This window comes from Seriola aureovittata, chromosome 3, assembly GCF_021018895.1.
Source record: "Seriola aureovittata isolate HTS-2021-v1 ecotype China chromosome 3, ASM2101889v1, whole genome shotgun sequence".
Classification (NCBI taxonomy): Eukaryota; Metazoa; Chordata; class Actinopteri; order Carangiformes; family Carangidae; genus Seriola; species Seriola aureovittata.
This window is the reverse complement of record NC_079366.1, coordinates 17,206,028-17,226,697: the sequence shown is the minus strand read 5'-3', so window position 1 is coordinate 17,226,697 and position 20,670 is coordinate 17,206,028. Positions and strand designations below refer to the sequence as shown.

Genomic DNA, 20,670 nt, shown 5'->3' with positions numbered 1-20,670 from the left:
TGCACATGGTAACTAAGGTATTAAGATTAAAAATCCTGAAGCTTTAAATACATATAGCAAATATGTTTTTTTCATGATTGAAAACCAAAAATTCTTGTTTTATTGTGTATTTGCATGATTTTGCTGATGTTCCTCTGTTGGTGCTTTTTCTGTTGTGTACACACATACATGCATGCTAACAGCGTCTCAACTTGCCCCAACATGCCTTTCCTACAACCTCAGAAACTGTTCCTGAAAACAAATACATGTCTGTTTTAAGTACTGTGTACAGTACATTTCCACATGCTTGAAACCTTATATCAAGGCCGTAACATTCAAATTGAGTGGCATGTTTAGACAGGAGGGCGCACAGTCTACACCATTTCTAACAGTGTGACACCTGACGTGAGTTCATACTGTGTGCATGCACAAAATAAAAGAAAACTGGCTTCAGATGTGATGAAAGGATATGAAATGTATTTTAAAGTACATTACAACAATAGCAATAATCAATAAAACAAAAACATGTGCAATGAGAGTCAGGAATAAGAGCAAAGTATCTTTACAGTGTAAATCAACAGATTTGTTGATCAGTGAAGTGCACAAACACACAGTGACACATTTAGACATTCACATAGGAACACACCAATCTGCAGCTCGGGTTGAATGAATTCAGTGTGTTGAATACAGTAAATGATTTCTAGCTGACAGATTGTCTCAACAGCAGAGGTCTCCTGTTTGAACTTTCAGACATAAGTTTGTTTTGCAGCAATTTAAAGTAATTGATCAGGCTCTAAAAAAAAAGGGTGTAGTTCCTCTCATGAGAAAAACAATGCTACTGTTTTACAGTTTTTCTGCTGAAACTGTTTTTCTATTTCCCTTCCTACACAGACAGATTGACGTGTATTCAAAGGTGAAAAAAACAGGATGTGAAATGGACTCTATTTATTGTGTTACTCTTCCTGTAAGCTACTGTAACTAAATGAAGTTAAAATACAGGATCAGGAAGCAAACACTGTGGAAGACTAGAAAAGCGGAGGAGGAAACAAAAAATAGTTCAACTCTGACCTCCGAATATGAGCACCACCATCCAAGATCTTACATCATTTAAATTAAATCATATTCAACCTTTTTAACAGAAAAACACTTTGTCATGAAGTTTATTTCTTCACCCGTCCCTTCATCTCACTTTCCTGTCACGCTTCTTTGGAGGCATTTCATCTTTGTACTCCTGTGGAGTGTGAGGGTGATCGATAACATGTTTCAGGATACTATTTGAGTATCTGAGTCTTTGTTTGAGCTCGTCTTACATTGACAGGGACAGTCTTTGGCTATTTTAGCCTCTTTGCATGCGACGCAGTTAAAAAAACCTTCTCGTCGGAGCATAAAATCCACGAGTGACAGCACTCACAGACATTCAAAGACACAAACATACAAATACAGGTGCAAATGTAACTGTTTTGTTTTTACAGCACAGGCCCAGTGAGACCATGCTAACTTTGGGGATTGTTGGTCAAATCACATGTTCATTTATATTTGTTAGAGAGTTGGAAGAGGGCATGTGAAATGTTTTGGGATAATACTCAAGGGTGCCATCCTTTATTTTTCTTTCTCTCTTAACCTAATCCCCATTTTTTGTTGTATTTCCATTCTTCTCCTCCCTGTTATACATCCAACTTCCTCTGTCCCGCCTCTTTTTATTAAAACATTCTGGAGCTGGGAAGAGGACAAAGGTCGAGGTAGGGAGTCATCTTGACGTCTCCCTTGACCCTCTCCTCCTGGGTCTTCCACAGCCGGCTCCTCCTCTGGTTGACCTTACTGTTTGGAAATTTATTGCCTGTAGTTACGAACCCTCTGGAAGAGCAAGCATGTGGAGAAGGGGGTCCTCAGTCCTGTTCGCCAGCCCCTTTCTGTCTTCTGTCTTTGCTGCTGCTGAGGCTGCATGTCTTTCAGTAGGTGAGGAGAGCGTGTGTCCATCAGGGGGGTTGTGTATGCCGAGGCTGGTGAGGAGGTCCTGGAGGCGTGTGACGGTGCTCAGCAACTGATTCTTCTCCTCCTCCAGTGCAGATACCTGCTCCCTCAGTCGTCCCTCCGACTGGACCAAAACCTCCACTCGACTCTCCAGGCTGCACACACGAGCCTGGGACACCTGATGGGAGAGGACCAAATGAAGGTTAAAATGACCAAAACAACACAGACAATAACTTTTGTCTATGTGTGATTCACACGTGTGTACCTGCAGCTCCTCAAGCAGGTCAAGGTTCTGCTGTCGGAGGCTCTGATTGGTCCTTTCCAGCTGTGCTGCTCGCTGGTGTTGGTTGAGGGTCGGGGGCGTGTCCAGCAGCTCATCCTGCAGGACGTGGTACTCCACCTCATAGGCCTGGAGCTGCTTAGAAACATCCATCTCACACACCTAACAGACACAAAGAGTGTACAGAGTTACCTATCAATTACAATAACATTGTACAATGTTACATTGTACTTGCATAAGTAACTGCTGAGAGATGTGGGAACATGATGACACTTGCTACAGCCAAGTCTGATGGGACAAGAAAAAAATAAACAGGTTGTAAACTAGCCAACAGCTTATCCAGATTTAACAAACAAACAAACAAACAAACAAAAAAGCATTTTAAATTTCAATGCTGACACCAACACAGTTCAGCTGAACGCAAACACCCTGATGATTACTTTGACACAAATTGCGTTGGTGTCTGCCCTGCAGTATTTGCACTTGGAAAAGTGAGAAACTCAGAGTGCCTGGAATTCTTGTTTCTTGTTTGCAGGTCTCTGCACCTTTGTCCACTGAATGTGACTTTTTACTTTTTGCTAATAAAGCAAAGACGCATTGCAAGTTTTTGCTTTACTTTCCAGTTTATCAAGATTATCCAACCCACTTCATTTGGAAATAAAATTTAAAGTGAACATATTTGGCAATAATTTCTCATTACACAACCACAACAAATGCAGAAGGCCAAGATCTTTTAATGGACAGGTAATAAGAGGAATAATTTTCCCTTCAAAATAAGTTTGGCTAATCTGCAGATTTGTTTAAAACATGTAAGATGATCTGACTGTTTTTGTGATGTTTCCGTGTTCTCAAATATCAGCAGCTTAACTTTGGGAGTACGATGTTATCATTACTGATAGGAACGATGGCCAAAACTATAAACAAAAGGTCATTTGAAACTGGAAATTCCCTTTAAAATGTTTCCTTCTTATGTCACTATTTACCAAAATTAACTAGTTGTAATCCTGGACCTGAATGTTCTATATTTCTACATCATAGAACACGAACAATGGAGAGAGCACACAAGGCTCCACACATCCTGTACACTCCCTGTTTTTTGCAGTGAAACTGAGTCACACGACAGTCAACGTATAGATGTTCTGATGTGGATAAGTGGCACTGGAGGGAAAATACCAGTAAGCTTTAGCATGACTCAACACCCACTTGCTATCTCATGCAAATTATATGGCAAACCCATTATTTCCTAAACTATAGCGTACCTTGATAACATCTCTGTACATGTATTTGACTCATCAACTATTTCTGCCCCTCCCATCTGAAGCCAACATACATCCTACATTACCACATGTTAATGATAAATGTTGTTATCATAATACCAGTTTACACGAGACTGACCCATAAGAACAATCGGATCATGACTCTGCTGGTGATTGGAGTAATTCAACACATGATCATGATGTTATTGACATAGACTAGTGTCAGTGTTTTTTTCACCACAAATACTGATGTATGAAGTGGAGGTTAAATGACTCCACCCATCAGTTGCCCTCATCCCTGTTGTGAATGGTTAGGCACTCAAGCAGAATATCAGATATACAACATCAGAACACATCACAAAAGGTTATTTAACCACTCATCCACTCTATGCAAATTCGTTCAACCTCCCATGAAGTTGCTAGGATATAGCAGTCATTGTTGCATGTGATGCTGGGTTAAATGATAAGTCTAGTGATGTTCTATATTTGTTTTACTGTTAACAAAGTCCCATGAAAAGAACAAAACCAATAATGAATGAATCCACTTCCAAGTAGTCTGTGCCTACATCAGCCAAAGTCTGATTTAGCTAATTATTCTATGCCTGAGGTTTTTGTGAGAGACAATTAAATTAAAAATCACAAAGTCATAATTCTACCAAATATGAAAACACAGACATGATACACATATTTTCTAGAGTAACTTACACTTTCTGACAATCTCGCCAGTATCCGGTGCGAATAAACGTCCAAAAATCAGCTTTGAAATCATAGAATAAAGATGCACTTTATAACAGTAGAACTTTCTTCAGTATCAAAGTAACCCAATGATAGCTGTCTGTACATCCATGGGTGTATTGCAAACAGGAACTGCAAACAGCTAATTCGGCATAAATGAATCAACTAACCATGAAGTTCAGTTTACTTGTCACATCAAGTCGCATTATTAGGGTTTTGAATTCAGTGTTTTTGGAATTTGAACCATAATGGAGAATAAAAGTCAGGATATTTCTGTCTGTGCTGCTTCCATATTCATCTGTCTCATTTTAATTTGTCTCTTTCTAGTCCCATAACTTTACATTATAATTAGTGGAGTTCTCCTTTAATCTTGAAAAACTGAACTGAAAAACTGAACTGGAAACTGAAAAAACAAAATCCACTATTTACTCCTGTTTGTTTAGCATTTGTTTAAAACTACAGTGCCCTGCTTTAAAAAAAAATTCAACTATCTATTAGTTATCTGTTTTTATAGATTTATGTTTTTGGTAGAAATTAATGTCTTTGGGTCTTGGTACCAAAGAAAGAAAACTGACAAGAGATGGAGTAACACATGGTTGGTTTTGGTCTTTGACAATATGAAAAATAGCTATATAGCTAATAACTATATTGTTAAAAATTAACCAGTACCTGTTTTTTCATGCTTTCCTAATAATGACATGAAATGCAACTCAAACATTTTACTTTAATCCCCAAAATGACAATAAATGAGATATGGTAGATAGAAACAGACTCTGACAGATGAGTGATTTTGTTTTGTATTCTAGTCAGGTTGTCCAGTGATTTAAGAGGCAGTCATACATTTCTGAGTAAATCTGTCTATTTTTCTAACCTGGTTGATGGTTTTCTCCATCTGAACCAGGCCCAGGTTGGGCAGGGTGGTCTTGATGAAGTCCACGATGGACTCCAGGCTGTCGTGCTGCAGGATCAGAGGCTTGTGGCTCCCCAGCAGGCTCAAGGCTACCTTGAAGATGACCTCTGACCCCTGCAGGAACAACATATCTGACAGACGAAAAAGAGGAGTCGAAGATTATAGAGGAGGAAAAACAAATAAAACAGAGAGATAGGAGGTTAGAAAAGGCCCTGGTGTGACATCTGTTAAAATTATGTAATGTAAAATTAATTAATGACAGGTGCTCACAGCAGAGCATACTGTGTTGACTGATGACTTAAAAGGTTTTCCAATGATAGATGCTTTGACATCAACAAAACGTTTAAGCAAATATAAATAGAGGCCAGGGTGGATTTGGAGAGTCAGAGTAGGTGTGTGTATTTGTTTGTACTTTGAATGCATCAGGGTGGAGCAGCATTGCATGAGATCATACAACAGATTAAGGACTAAGGATTGAGGTGTGGAGTATGATACCAGAGAATACACAGTGCTATGATGATGACCTTTTAGACAAACACACATATACGTGCACACACCCACACCCACCCACCCACCCGCACGCACGCACACACACACACACACGCGCGCACGCACGCGCGCACGCACGCACGCACGCACGCACGCACGCACGCACACGCACGCACACGTACACCCCATGGTGTTATGCTCAGATGAGCATGAGGAGCCGGTGAGTCTGGTTCAGTGACTGAGCTCCATGTAAGAAATTAGGCATGAAAACAACAGTAAGGAGGGAATGAGGGAGAGAAAAGCAAAGACATGAAAAACAGACATATACCAAGTGGGTGCGATGTGATAAAAGATCAACTCCAGAGGAAAACAATAGTCTGTAACTGACTAACAAAGACTTTATCGCAACTGTGTCTGCATCTACATGACTCACTATTAAAGCCCTTAGAACAAAGTAACTGAAAAGTTTTGATTGTCATCATAAAAATTTCGTTTATACATGAACAAAACACAATTCCACTCCTATCTTCTTTGCCCAACTGCCAGATTTACTAGATTCCTTGTATGTACTTTACTTTCTGTTTTGTCCCGTTTTGCCAAGTGTTGAATCATAGTTTCCTCATTTTCATCGTGTTCTACCACCTTCCTTCCCCCCCTTGCTTCACCCTGGGTTCAAAATCTAATTAGAAAAGTTAACCAGGGGCTGAGGGGGTGGGGATAAAATAAACATCTCTCTGGACGCACCATCATCCTGCTTGTTTGCTTAATCTACACTGCCGAGCATTTCTTAGGAAGAAGAAACAGTGTGGTGACCAAGTAGAGCGGGAGTATGTTCTGTGAGTGCGCATACATACACAGTCCTCATAGCTTACCAAAGACTCTGGCCACGAAGCCGAGGGGGAAGTGTGAGGCAAAGGCGGTGAGGAACCAGGGGGTGGCGTATAAGCTGGGTCCAATCTCCTGCTGCTCTAGATGGCTGTAAAGATCCCTGTGGTAGTCATGGAGCAGCCGTGACAACTGGTACATCTGAATCTGACATCGACACACCACAGTTAGACTTACTGGTCTGACTTGAAGCATGTGGTTGAGTGTACATATGTGAAGCTTGTGATTTTATGGTTTTTGAACATGGTTTCAAGGTTAAATTTGTTGTACAATTAAGGGGTTATAGCATAGCTAAAGAGCCTATGCTCAAAAATGCAACTATACAGTATGTCAGTGCTATGGCGGCCACCTCGACACCATATGTAGACGGCAAGAACCGTGAATGTTCTGCTTCTGTTTTCGTCTACAAGTTTCTGATGCTGGTGCGGACTGAAGTCAACATCAAGAATGTTTAAGAAAAACTCAGATATCCACTCTTTTTCATTAACACACATCTAGTGAAGCCATTTCCACACTGCAAATCTTCTACAGAGTTCCTCAAAAGGTTCCTGTTGCACAGGGAGAGTTGCTGTGATGGAAACGCATCTTATCACAGGAGGTAAAAGAACAATTGTACAGCAATAATCTCCTTTTCAGTATACAATCTTCCCACCGTCACTCTTTATCACAAAGCGAATGAAGGAATGTAAAAACAATAACCGTGGAGTATATAATTCAAGCACAATATGGCTTGATCATGTACAGTATATCAGTAGTTCTATCAAAGAGTGAAATAGACACTCAACTAAAAATCAAAACCCCTGCAAAAGGTCCCGTTAAAACCTCACATCAGGTATAAATCCAATTAAATTCTCATGTAAACAGGCATCGGTAACCACGTCTCAACTCCACCAATGATGCGGCACCCTTTAAATTGGTTGCTTTGTTTTGTACATGAAGCTGTAAACTGATCACTGTGATTCTGAAAACAGAAAGGAGGAACTAAGACGCATCACATATCACATAGATCATGTGAGATAAATATACTGACTGATGAATAGACCTCTCTTTGATGTAATTTAAGTATGATAATAGACAGTGACATATTTGATAATTTTTTACTATGTAAGTGGCACAAATAGGCTGTTTGTGTGTTTGTGTGGGCATTTTACCTGCAGGATAATCATGTCAGGCCTGTACTGTTTACGAAGCCCGACGTCATACATCAGAAATTTGAGCATGTTGAAGGCATCCTCTTCCCCCATGTGTAACAGCAGGACTCCCGCAATGAAGGACAGGCCCTGGCAGTAGCCCACCTACAATAACAACAATCACAAACTTGATGTCTACACACACAGGGAAGAAGAAAAAAGCTTAAGACTGAAAGACAGTTGACAGTTTAGTCCCAAAAGAGAGGGAGAGAAGGACATCCCAAAATAAAGTGACACAAGGAAGAAAGCATGAATGAATTAAATGATACCTCAGGGTCCAGCAGTGAGTAGGCTTTCAATAAGTTATACAGAGACAGCTGTCCTGCCCCCAGCTGGGCTTGGAAATATGGATGGGTGGGAAAAGTGCGACCTGAGACAGAAGAAAAGAGAGAGATATTATCTACATGCAAAACATCTGCACTATTTATATTTAGTATGAAACACTAGGCTAGACATCTTTTTGATGTCTGATATCAACCTGATATCCATCTAAAAGCACAATATCACAGTTTTAATACATTTGATTTACATGATTTTGTCTGACACTCTCCTGGAAAGAATCTGAGAGAACTACAATAAGAGACCAACGCCTGTGGGTGTGTGCACGTGTCTGAGCAAAGTATAAACTCTGCTGAACTCTGTCTTAGGCGGCTAGTCTTCACACTATGCTGTTGATGTTAAAAGAAAAGGAGCTTGGCGCATGAGCATGTGGCAACCCATTCCAAGTCATGCTTACAAACATGTTCATGAAAACACACACACATGAATGAGGCTTTACGCAAAGTTCATACCCTCCTTCAGAAGCTTAACATGTAACTGCAGATGCGACATGTAGGTTTCAAAAGTGACAACATAATGAGGACCTGGGATGTGTAAAAGCACATTCTTAACCTAGACAGGCTGGTAATAGGCAGATGTGTGTGTTTTGAGACTGAGGTTCTTGACTTACAGTGTGTGACAGTGAGGCTTTGGAGAAGACAATGGCGGCCATGTGAGCGTTTATATGTGGAATGTGCTGTGGGGGCTTTATGTTTGTGAACATAATGCCACAACTCCCTCCCCTGCCTGAAGCAAAGTGTGTGTGTGTACATTTGCTCTGTGTTTTGAATGTAAGGTGTGGGAGTGCTAAACTTTACAACCCTAAATTATAAACCCCCTGCCTCTTGCCTAACTTATGTTAATTCACTTAAAGTCTGCATGTTTGTATTTTTTTGTTTTTTTTGTTTTTTTACATGAAGCATATGGCCTAGAGCAGCAATGCATCTTCTACCTGAAAAACACTGTGGTGCATCAGAATCATAAACACTGTGCGCTTTTATCCTACAGCACATGACACCTTTAGCTTGGGCCATGTCAGCACACCATCGCTGTGCAGTGAATAACATAATAAGCAGATGAAACCCACAAGGTCAACAGCAAAACACATAAGTTTAAGTGCTAGAGGGAGGGATGTGTGTGTGGATGTGTGTATGTATGTGGGTGTGTGTATGTATGTGGGTGTTATATGGGTGGAGTGTAGGAACTGAGTCTGTGTGTGTGTGTGTGTGTGTGTGTGTGTGTGTGTGTGTGTGTGTGTGTGTGTGTGCGCATGTGTGTGGGTGTGTGTGTGTGTGTGTGGGGGGTTTTGGGTAGAAGGTGTTGGGAACATTTGAGGGTGAAAGTGTTAAAATGAGGTTTAAACACTGTAAAGTACTATGTACAGGGTTTTTGCAATGCTCACCAAATACTTAATACCCCATATACCTCATTTACCTCATATAATGCAATTTTATATCTTTTTCACTGTCTAATTAGTCAGAGAATGATGGTAAACACATACGGAAGAGAGGAAAATTAGTGTGTTTGTGTACAGGGTTTTAAAACCTTTGTTTCATCTTCATCCCATAAAGCAGAATAGCTTCAAATTAAAGCATTGGAAACATAAATAATTTATCTTTCTCTCTCTCTCTCTGTGTGTGTGTGTGTGTGTGTGTGTGTGTGTGTGTGTGTGTGTGTGTGTTACCAAGGTCGATGAGGATGGCATGTTGTTGCGAGGTGAGCTGTTTCAGCAGCTCTTTGTATGGAGTGTGATTGGCAGGAGGTTTGGAGGGGATCGTCTGCCTGAGTAGGTACTGTTCAGAAAGAAACTTCCAGATCTCGCCTCGATGCTGTCTCGGGACACCTGGATGACAGAGGTAGAGGAGGTGGGGTTGGGCGGGGTGGGATAGTGCAAAGGTGGTGCAACATGTTAAATTGCTGTGCCAGACAGCTGTGCAGGCGCAGACCTGGTCAGACACTACTCTCTACCATGTTACTCATCGATGTACATACCTGTGTTATGAAAATCCTAAGGTGATGTAACACGATAACTTCAAAATGTGGCGAATCTCAGGAATCTAAGGTGGCTACTCAGAGGAGCCTTACCTCAATTGTAAAAATACCTGACATCACCCCAGTAATTAGTTTGACTGCGTGGCAGACAGATATGAGGGGTGGAAGTAACAAAAATTAATTGATAAAAGATTGAGGTAATTAACATGCATGTGAACTGAAAAGTCGAGCAGTAAAATGAAAAATGGAGTGATAAATTATCAAGTGATTTGATTCATTTAAATAGAATTCGATTAAAAAAAGTCATGATATGATGAAAACAAAGCCATGAATCAACACTTTAACTGTCTTACAATCATCATTCATCACTCACAACACAAAATTGCCTCTTATCGTTTCAGGAAAGTGGCCTCAAGGGTGGGACTAACAAAAGAAAAAAAAAAAAAAATGAAATGGTTTAAAATTCTTACAAATTAATAACGGAAGTCAGTGTTTCCTCTAGGATTTTTTTCAGCACTGGGGGGGGGGTTGGGCAGAGTCAGTGGCAAAGTTTGCACCCAGGCTCATCTCTCTCTCCTGCACCTTCACCCAGCTCTCCCGCTGCTGTGCTCTGCTCTCCTCCACTTTGTTTAACAACTCCTCCCTGTCTAATGTTACTTGTCTAATAAGATTACATTAAAAGTGTGAGTAACGTAACGCTAACAGTGTTATATAGTTTACACTCACATCACATCTGATTACAAGTGTGAACATTGTGCTGTGAAGGTGGAGAGATGTGGCGGTGGTGCATTTGCGACAATTTAAAAAAAAAAAAAAAAAAAGAAAAGAAAAGAGAAGAAATTTGAAGGCGTGGCGGCTATGATTTTGCAGTGGCGGGCCGCCACTGCTAAATGAATGTAGAGGAAACACTGGAAGTGGTGTAATGTATGTGAATTGAAAAATAGTGTTAAATTGTCAAATGATTTGATAAACTTGACTGACATTTTAATTAAAATGTCACTTGATAATTTTTTTATTTCCATTTGTTACTTCACATGCATTTTCACCTCTCATTTTTATCAATTACATTTTATTACTTCCACCCCTCATTGACAGACAACTTGGGGATACATTTCTATGGCAAATATATGCAATGCCAAGTAAGCAGAGTTTGTGTTTACAATATATACCACAAATATTTTCTCTGATTACAAAGATTCTGGATTTTGACTTATGCATTGTTTTAATCCCATGGTCTCTGACATCTGGTGCACCACACAATTACTGACTTGTGCACTTCTCAGATTACAAGTGGTGGGATAGAGCAGTGTTACTTTTTTGTTAGCTCAAATTAAATTCAATTTATTTCAGTAATTTGAGACCGAATTTAAGCACAGAAACAGATGTTTCTAATCTTTAAGTTTCACTGAGAGCAGTGCTCTCTACTTCAGAACACCCTGTTCACACTCATTTATGCACATTCACACCTGGAATCCGCCCAGTACAACCACAGTCTGATGTGTTTGTGTCGCTGAGCAGCTTCACAACAGAAGTTGGAGGTTGATGCGAAAGTTCAACGTTTTGGGAAATGCACTTATTTGCTTTCTGGTGGAGAGTTAGACGTCAAAATTAATACTTATTCTCATGTCTATATAATTATGTAGCTACAGCCTGTAGCCGGTTAGCTTAGCTTTGCACAAAGGCTGGAAATGGGGAAACAGCTATGACTGTCCGCCAAATAGTCGACTAATCTATGCATCAGTCAAGAAGACCACGAGTTGACTCCCATTTTGTGTGTCGAGTCAACATTTTTTTTTTCCCTAAACAGAGCTAAGCTAGCTATTCTTTCATTTCCAGTCTTTGTACTAAGCTAAGTTAACCAGCTGCTGGGGGCCAATAACCTGTAACCTTATATTTAAGACAGACCTCAGAGCAGTATTCATCTTCTCATCTATCTCTCCACCAGAAAGCATATGAGTCTATTTCCCAAAATATCAAACTATTCTTTTAAGAGCACCTTAGATGTTGTAATGACAGAAAGGGCATGTAAAACAGGCCATAAAAGTAAAATGAATTAGAATATGAATTAACTTGGTCATACTTCTATCAGCACTGGGCCTTTAAAAGAACATCAAACCATCAAACTCTGAACATGTAAAGCTCACAGGAGGAGGATGCTTAACATGAGACCTCGCAGCTTTACTCCTACCCTCCTCCTATCAGATGTTGTGGCCAGAATCTTCTACTCTCTGCTACTTCTCAAAGTTGTAACACTGTTATTCACTGGCCAGTATCATTTCTGTGTGTTCTACTCTCCTGTTATGTTTCGAGGCCGAGGGCAGAGGAGGTAACCTTCCTGTCCTTTGTGCAGAACATGCTGATACCAGAAAATGGACAGAACAGAAAGCCCTGACAATGAGAGATGGACACTGGGGGTAAAGTTGTCGAAGGAAAATATCCACTTCGCTGTGACCCCAAACACTGGATTCATGCTCTCTCTTGTTGCCATATTTCAGAAAACAGCCCAGGCCGAGGCCGATAATAAGGAGATAAGTTACAATACATATTTTCAGTTTTGGGGCTTTATAAATTATGCGCCGGTCAATATTTGCAAATACCTGGTGATTTTGAAAAAGAACAAACATTTCCAAGACCCGCTGATATATGCGTTTGTGGAGCCAAATATTTACCTTGTGCAACAGCAGCATGTATGGTCTCTTTGTCAAATTTGATCTTTGCTCTCCCGGGAGTTCCCAGCATCTTCTCCCACACCAAAGTGACCTCCTTCAGACATGGAGTGATTTCCTCGTAGTCCAGCTTCAAACGCTTGTTCTGCAGGTCGCTCTCTGAGGCTACAAAAATAGAAACAGATAATACAAGTCAATAATATGACAGTCCCAGCTTCCTTTGTCTTGGTCCTCTGATGTGTATATGTGTTAGCTACAGGCCTTTGGCAGGGCTGCTGCAGCTGCGCCATTGCTATATTGTGGGAACACCTGGCCATGCACTAGGCCCTGTACATGTTTGTTAGTCTTTCGATTTGGTTTCACACTTAAAAGATGCGTCTCACATCAGCTGCTGCACTGATGCACTTTCATTCATTACTAATAGTGATTTCCACACAATCTTGTGTTGCGGCAAACTAACTGGCCATAACAATAAAAACAGTGCTGAGGAGAAAATGTGACTGTGACTGCAGGTATTCAATAATCAAATCTGCTAAGGTCAGAGGAAGGAATTATTACAGTTTTACCAAACAAAATGCACTTTTTGACGAAAGTAAAATAAAAGATAACAATGTTTATAATTTGGGAAATTTTAAAACAGCTCAAACAGACAACCGGGAATGTGGGAGAAATAACTGCAGTATATTTGGCTATTTGGGGGCAGCAAAAAAAGTTGTTAAGACAGAAATTACATATCATCACCTTTTAAGCTAACATGTCAAACTTTTCTGGCCACAATTGTGTTTCACTCTTCTTTTAGCTCTGGTTTTGGTCTCCACTAACTCCTGGGAGAAATATCGGTCGTTAGCTTCAGCTCTGCATCCGTCTGACCCTCCACAACATCCTGTGGCTGGGATTCACAGCTTGAATACTGTGTGTCTCGTAATATGACATCTTTAATAGATCTAATCACACTGTAATTTGACATACTAGCAACATATAGACAAAGATTAAATATAGGGATGTCAGAGAGACCCTTTGGACATTTTGTTTTTGTTATTATTGATAATTGTGACATTAAATCTCAAATTGCACGTGGGGAACCCTGGCTCTGGACTTTCAGATTAACAGAGCTCACAAACTAAACACAAAAACACAAACACACACAAACCATAAATTCCGTTACAACATTCTGACACCAGTGATCAAAGAAGGTGAGGGCACACCCAGCACCCCTCAGCTGTTCCTCTCTTTATGACAACACCCTTCCTCTCTCCCTCCTCTAATCTCTTCACCCATAGACCATATCTTCTTCTCTTTCTCGTTTTCTGCCAGCACTCAACTCATTCTTTCTCAGTCAATCCCACATTTGTCTCATCCGTCAACCACACTCTCCCTCCTCCTTTTCTCCCTCCTTCCCCTGGTGGATGTCCCCACCCTTTCCGCTCATGTGTGGTGTACACCCAGAGAACAGCTGCAACTTGGCAGGGCTGGACAGAGTAATATCATCACTACAGGACAGGACGGAGACAGGAGGCCACTTCCAGTTCGAACCTGTACTAATACCTTCCAGGAAACAGGGTAAATTCAGTGCATAGCCAACAGGGGGAATTTCCCAACACAATGCATGTATAACAGATCCAAGAAAAATGTGCAAAAAGTGAACAGGAGCAATTATAGCATTGCAGCTTTAATGAACAAACTGAGAATGTACATATTCAGTGCCTTGCACAAGTAGAGTGCTTTGCACGAAACAACTCCAGAATAAACACATCTTTAAAAAACTTGGCACAAGATAAATTGAGAAGATCTCAAGAGGTCTGAATGCTTCTTATGAAGTGCTATAAATCATGGCCTCAGCAATCAAAGTTAGAAAAGTAGCGGGAGTGACCTGGAGGGCGTATCCTGGATAATAGAGGAAGAAAACTTGGATGGAGCAGACAGCTGACACACCCAGAGTAAGAATAGATGCTGGTGGAGAGGCTGTGGCTCTGCTCTCTGTCTTATCAGCTGTCTGGAGCAGGCAGAGTCTAGTCTATCACTTGCTGATTGGCTCCGGCCTCTATTGGTCCAGCTAGTGCTCAATCTCTCCGCTCTACACTCTCTCTAAATGCCTCCCTCTCTCCATTTCTCTCCCTTTCTGCTGCCGGACCACCCCGCCCATGATTAACACACAACGGGACAGGATACCCCACCCCAAAGCTGACAAAGATACACATGCACACTGATGAAGGCGGACACACACACACTTTTACAGTTGACCCATAAACCAGGGAATAGTGAGATAGATAAACTGATAGAATGGAGGACACAGAGTTGAGCTCCACCCAGACAAATAACGAATAGAAAGATGGAGCGCACCCAATGGGAGGAATAAAACACAAATAAACTATAGATGTTCAAGAAAGCCGCCACATGCCAGAGATGTGAATATACGAGTACAGCAACTGTGTGTCCCTGTCTTTCTTCTTTTACTTCCCTGCAGAGTAGACATCATTTCTATCTGTGTGATGGGTAAAGTGTTACATGTGTGTCAATTCAAGGTTGGCATACAGTGCAGGTAGTTAGGGGTGTGACGTGTTAGGTAGGTATGTGTTGATACGTGCCAACTGGGTCAGGAAAGAGGTGGTGGACACACCCTTTGATATACCAACCAGGAAAAACACGCACATACAGGCACAACTACATTTTATATAACCTGTTCATTTGTGGTAGGTCTTAATATTCAAAGACAGAAAAACAGGTGTGCACTTGACGACCTTTGTGTGTGTACACATCTGGAAAGGTATGCTGCCAGAAATGGGTTAAAGAAAGACTTGATTGTATTGCTATTTATCTTTTAGAAACGCCAAATCATGATGTTATTATTATAGTAACAGTGTTACTAAGTGCTGCTGGCGGCTGTTCTTGTTATCATGCAAATAGTCAACAAGCCAACTTTGCAAGAACTGGCAGCAGTATAATGTTCACAATAATATCAATGATGATGGCTATTATAGTATGTTTTACCTTATAAACTCATAATTTTAGAGTACAGTAATATTTAAAGTGGGTCCGTATTATGTTGCATTTACATTTTAGGCAGATATTCAAGTCTTTTAGTTCACTTTGAAAGAACACATGCCATGTCAGCGCTAAGGCTAATAATAATGTGACATTACATTGTTCGTTGTGGTGAAGCTTATTTTCATTTATATTCTCTGGTTACTGCTATATTGGAGGATGCGTGCAACAACATAATAAGAGCTAAAAAAAAAACTCTATGGAGGCTCCTAGTGTTTATGTGTGTTTCAAAACCTTTCATACATGCAACTCACCCTGTAGTTTCTGGTTCTCCCTCTCCATCCTCTGCAGCAGAATTTGCTGCAGGATGGCCTTCCTCCACAGCTCCCTCAGCTCCTCTTTGCTCCTTTTCGTCCTCTCCTCAGGCACCACCCTCATGGATGAGTCTCCACTTCCTCCAACTCCCACCTGGCCCACGCACACTCGACCCCCCTCTAGACAGGGATCCCCCCGCTCTGAGAGACACATGAGATTATATTAAATTAGGCTGCATCAGATTATGCTACATTAGGTGTTCACTGCAGCAGCAAATGAGAGGATGCAGGAATAACAACAGATAATAAGACTGTGATTAACAATACTGCTTCTAACTCAGACTATTATGAAAAAACATGACTTTAATCATAACATTTGTAAGCAGATTGTGTGAAACAGCAGAACTTGTTAGGAAAAAATAAAATATCTGATGCGAAACCAACAGTATTCTCATTTTCTAGACTCACAGGGTATGAAAGATGTTTATGTTTTTATTGCACAGCTGAAAATATATTAAAAAAATACTGACTCAAAGAAAAAAACAATTAAAATATATTTTTTCAATTCTCACATTCATGAGGCTATAATCACCAATTGTATCAAGTTTTATTTAATACTACATGTGACTAAGTGATGAGTTTTAAAACAGTTATCCATTCATTTCTGTCAACCAAATTATTAAGTGATGTTTCAGCACCCCACAGGTTTTTGTTTGGATTCCAACCCACAGTTTTGTGGTTATGTGGTATGCGTCTTAACACACCGATTCCTGACACCGTGGCCAGGGTGGAAAAGGAAGAAGAAGAAGAAAAAAAAGAGAGGGTTATGGGCAAGGAGGGAACTGTGTTTCTGTGCATTGTTTGGATTCTCTAATCTGCATTTCACTGAAGTTTTACTTAATTTATAGGTAGGAACAAAGTCAAGTGAGAAATGGGAAAAATGCAGAACCCAATGTCAGCAGGTTCAGATCTGAACACAGAATTCATCAGCTGGGTTAAAGATGGTGAGAGGCTGCCTGACCTCCTTTCTCTCTCTCTGTCATCCCTCGGACACTCATGCAAAATAGAAAAGAAAAATGCTAAACATAGATATATTTGACACAGTTGGGTGCAACGCACACACAGGAAAAAAAATGTGTTTGTGTGACTCCACCCCAAAGTACAGGGTGGATCCCAAACCTCAAAATACCCTGTGTTGTTTAGAAAAAGGACATAACAACTATCCAGATAGCACTTGCTTCTCTTTCAGTTTGTAGGAACATCATGATTGAGGTTACACGCACACACACACACACACACACACACACACACACACACACACACACACACACACACACACACACACACACACACACCTCTTAACTTTGCAAAGGTATGTAAATTTGATGCTTATCTTTCCAAAGACTCTTCTGGTGAAAATAAAAAATACCTTAGATAAGTCTTGCACTAGATACTGTACATCAACACATTACACACAAACATGACGACAATTGAGGTCTTTGTGCCAGATGAGGTTAACATTAATGTACGCCTTTGTGTCTGTGTCAGAGAGACTTTCCGAAGCGTGCTGAAACAGCAGTGTCATTATACAAACATACAGCTCTTGAATTATAAGAGACGTGAAGACAAACCAGACACATGCTTAACACAGACACACACCCAGAAAAGATTAACTTACTTAACAGAGTCATGTATTTGTTAGACAAACACAGACTGCTACACTGCTTCAACAGAACATGGTGGAAAGAGTTAGCTTCTAGGTGTGAAAAATGAATGCATGCATGCACACACTTGAGCACATACACACACTATCTTATCCTGCAGTCCTTGTGGGGACTCTGCACTGAGAGCATAAATTCCCAAGCCCCTTATCCTAATCTAACCTTAACCTGCTACAGTACTGCATATGCTTAATGTAAACACTAAAGCCATGTTTTAACGTCAAAATAACCACACACACGCACACACACCCTCTTGTTCAAAGTGGCACAATCCACTCCCTGAGCAAACACTCCAGCTTGGCCAGAACCAAGTCACAGCACACACACAACATGCAAAGTGGGTCAACAGGGCTGGCGCTTTCCTCTGGCGCTGTCTGTGTGTGGACTGTCAACATGACCTTGAGACACCACCACCCCCCCAAACACACACACACACACACGCACACTAAAACACACACACACACAAACACACACACACACACAAAAACACACACACACACAAACTTGACACACCCATGACCTCATGCATGTAAGCACACACATAAATACACACCCAACTCCAAACCCAACTTAGCACCGCATTCAGTCAGCACAAAGCCGATCTGACCTGCTTAAAGCACTGTTTTTCCTTTAGTTCATGGCAGTTGACTGTCAAAATAAACTTCAGGTGTGGATTTCACTGCTGACAAGGGAAGAGGTTTTACCTGCTGCTTACCTGTTTCACTTGAAGAGGAAACAATGCACAATGATAAAAGGTCTAAACCTAACTAATCCTTTATCAAAAGCTTATTGAGTGGGTAGGTGGATAAAAAGGTCACATTAGTCCCACATTCCTGCTGCATTTATTGCAGTCAAACACAGAATCCAGAGGGGTGTGTACAGGAGGGAACACAGTAATGGGAATGCCCTGCAGTGTAATATAATCATTACCCCTGCAAAAAAAAAAAAAAAAAAACTTTGTGAAGCCTGTTGAGACTGCATCAGAGAGGTGTTGAACTGTATGGAAATGTGTATGGTTGCAGTGTGTCGGTAAAGCCAGAATTTTAGGTTTTGGCACCTCTCAGTGGTAGCATAAAAAACACACAGTGGCAGACAGCAGTGCATGACTTTCCACACAAAGTTACGAGTAGGAACCGCTAAACCTCTTTTCTAATGAAGTTTTCTTATATTTGGCATATTCTGCCATGACTGTGGGAATTTTTCAAGAGCTTAATTTCACTCATTTGTATAGCTGTAATCTGTTATTTCACTCATTCCTCCTGGATAAAAAAAAAAAAAAATCACAATTGCAATGGCAGCTACAGAAGTCAGTGCCATTAAGCTGAAAATATGACACAGGTCCAAGCAACACTGGCATCGCAAGACTTGTATCAAAACAGCCATCCCTATTGTTTTTGACGTGGAAAGTGCCCCTGTTTATTTTTCAGATTCAATACCAGTTGACACTTTATCTCACTTGGCATATCTTTGCTACTGTACCTTCACCTTTGTACTTAGGTGACAGTACCTGAAATAGAAATAACATACAAAAATCCTTGGTAATATATCAAGCTATTATGTTCTATATGTATTATGATTAATTTGTTTGTTCCACACTGTGAAACATTCAAATGGACAAAGACCATGAAATTACATGCATCATATGATGAGGTATTTTTGAACATCAGGTAGTTCAGACGCACAAAAGATGCCTGAAAGTTTCTGGCAAGCAAAAATCAAAAATAACAGACTACTTTTTTTTTTTTTTTACTGTGTTTGCTCTGCATACAGGCATTACAGTGCAACCAACCCAACTATCTGTCACACACACACACACACTGGACTGTTGACTGGACTGTCAACATGACCTTGAGACACCACCACCCCCCCAAACACACACACACACACACACACACACACACACACACACACACACACACACACAATCATCAAAAGGCGTGATTTGAGGACATGCAAGCACAAGCTTGATTCCCAACTCTGCACAGGCAGACGGGGATCATGTGATTGATATTTCAAAGTTATCTGTGGTTAAAACATGATTTCACTGTAGGCAAGACACAGCTTTCTACTTGTACCCTTCACACTGCTACAATATTTGACAGAGCTGCCAATCTGCAGGCAGACGCGCTTTGGTTATGTTTACATTAAAGCTTTTCATCAAGTCTGTTTCATTTCATGACAGTCTTCATTGTTAAACATTAGCCCAATAGACAAAAATCAACTGATAACATGACACAGTGCAATGTAAGCTCAATTAGAAATGCAAAATTCAAAGCTCCAAAACAAGAAAAAGCTGCCACAGCCATGTGGCCGTCAATCTTTAGTCTTAAGTTTAGATGCTGTAAGGGTTACTAGCTATGTTGAGAACTTCATTCCAATTCTTTTATTGGAATTTAAATTGCCATTCAAACCATAGTTTTTGAATACATTGACAAGGTGCTTTTAAAGACCAGAAAGGAATATGACTCGGGTCTATTTCGTCATGTTAGTATGTTTTACACATGATTTCTATTTTGAGATTTCAAAGGAAAATAAGCAGTGGATACTGTACTGGTCCTCAGAGCAGTCAGTTCTGGATGTTTGGTTGACATATATTAGTTTAAAAAAATCCCACAGCACTCTGCATTATAAACCATAACTACTTGAATAGACATGAAAAACAACATGTAACCATCACGTTAAATGGAAGAGTGACACTAAGTGGAAAGGCTATCTCACTGCACCATTGTCAACACGTGGGGACTTAATGTGGCCGTTTTTAATAATAGCACAGGTGATGAAGCAGTGTCTTGCTCATGTTCATTTATTTTGGAAGCCTATAAAGCATACAGTACATGTACGCGTTAACACAGGTGTCTTGACCTGGAACTGTCTTCTTCCTTAGAAGAAGACATGTTGAACTTTGCAACTGAGGCATGAAGAGTAATCCTAGTGTTTTGCTTGTCAAAGCTCTTATGTACACACAGACACACTTACAATCAC

At 40.5% G+C, this 20,670-nt stretch overlaps 1 protein-coding gene across 4 annotated transcripts in view; it reads right to left on the bottom strand.

Annotated features, from left to right (window-relative positions):
- Positions 1-434: 434 nt before the first annotated feature.
- Positions 435-20,670, bottom strand: part of tbc1d1 (TBC1 (tre-2/USP6, BUB2, cdc16) domain family, member 1) — a 47,742-nt gene continuing 27,506 nt past the window's right edge. For all 4 annotated transcript variants that reach the window (XM_056371682.1, XM_056371684.1, XM_056371683.1 and 1 more), the window contains 9 exons: positions 15,968-16,168; positions 12,675-12,836; positions 9,698-9,856; positions 7,965-8,065; positions 7,657-7,800; positions 6,493-6,652; positions 5,093-5,262; positions 2,216-2,392; positions 435-2,128 (listed from right to left, as the gene is read on the bottom strand). In XM_056371682.1, coding sequence (XP_056227657.1) covers positions 1,823-2,128; positions 2,216-2,392; positions 5,093-5,262; positions 6,493-6,652; positions 7,657-7,800; positions 7,965-8,065; positions 9,698-9,856; positions 12,675-12,836; positions 15,968-16,168 — 1,580 coding nt within the window. In that variant the 3' untranslated portion in view covers positions 435-1,822. The remainder of the gene's footprint in view (positions 2,129-2,215; positions 2,393-5,092; positions 5,263-6,492; positions 6,653-7,656; positions 7,801-7,964; positions 8,066-9,697; positions 9,857-12,674; positions 12,837-15,967; positions 16,169-20,670) is intronic.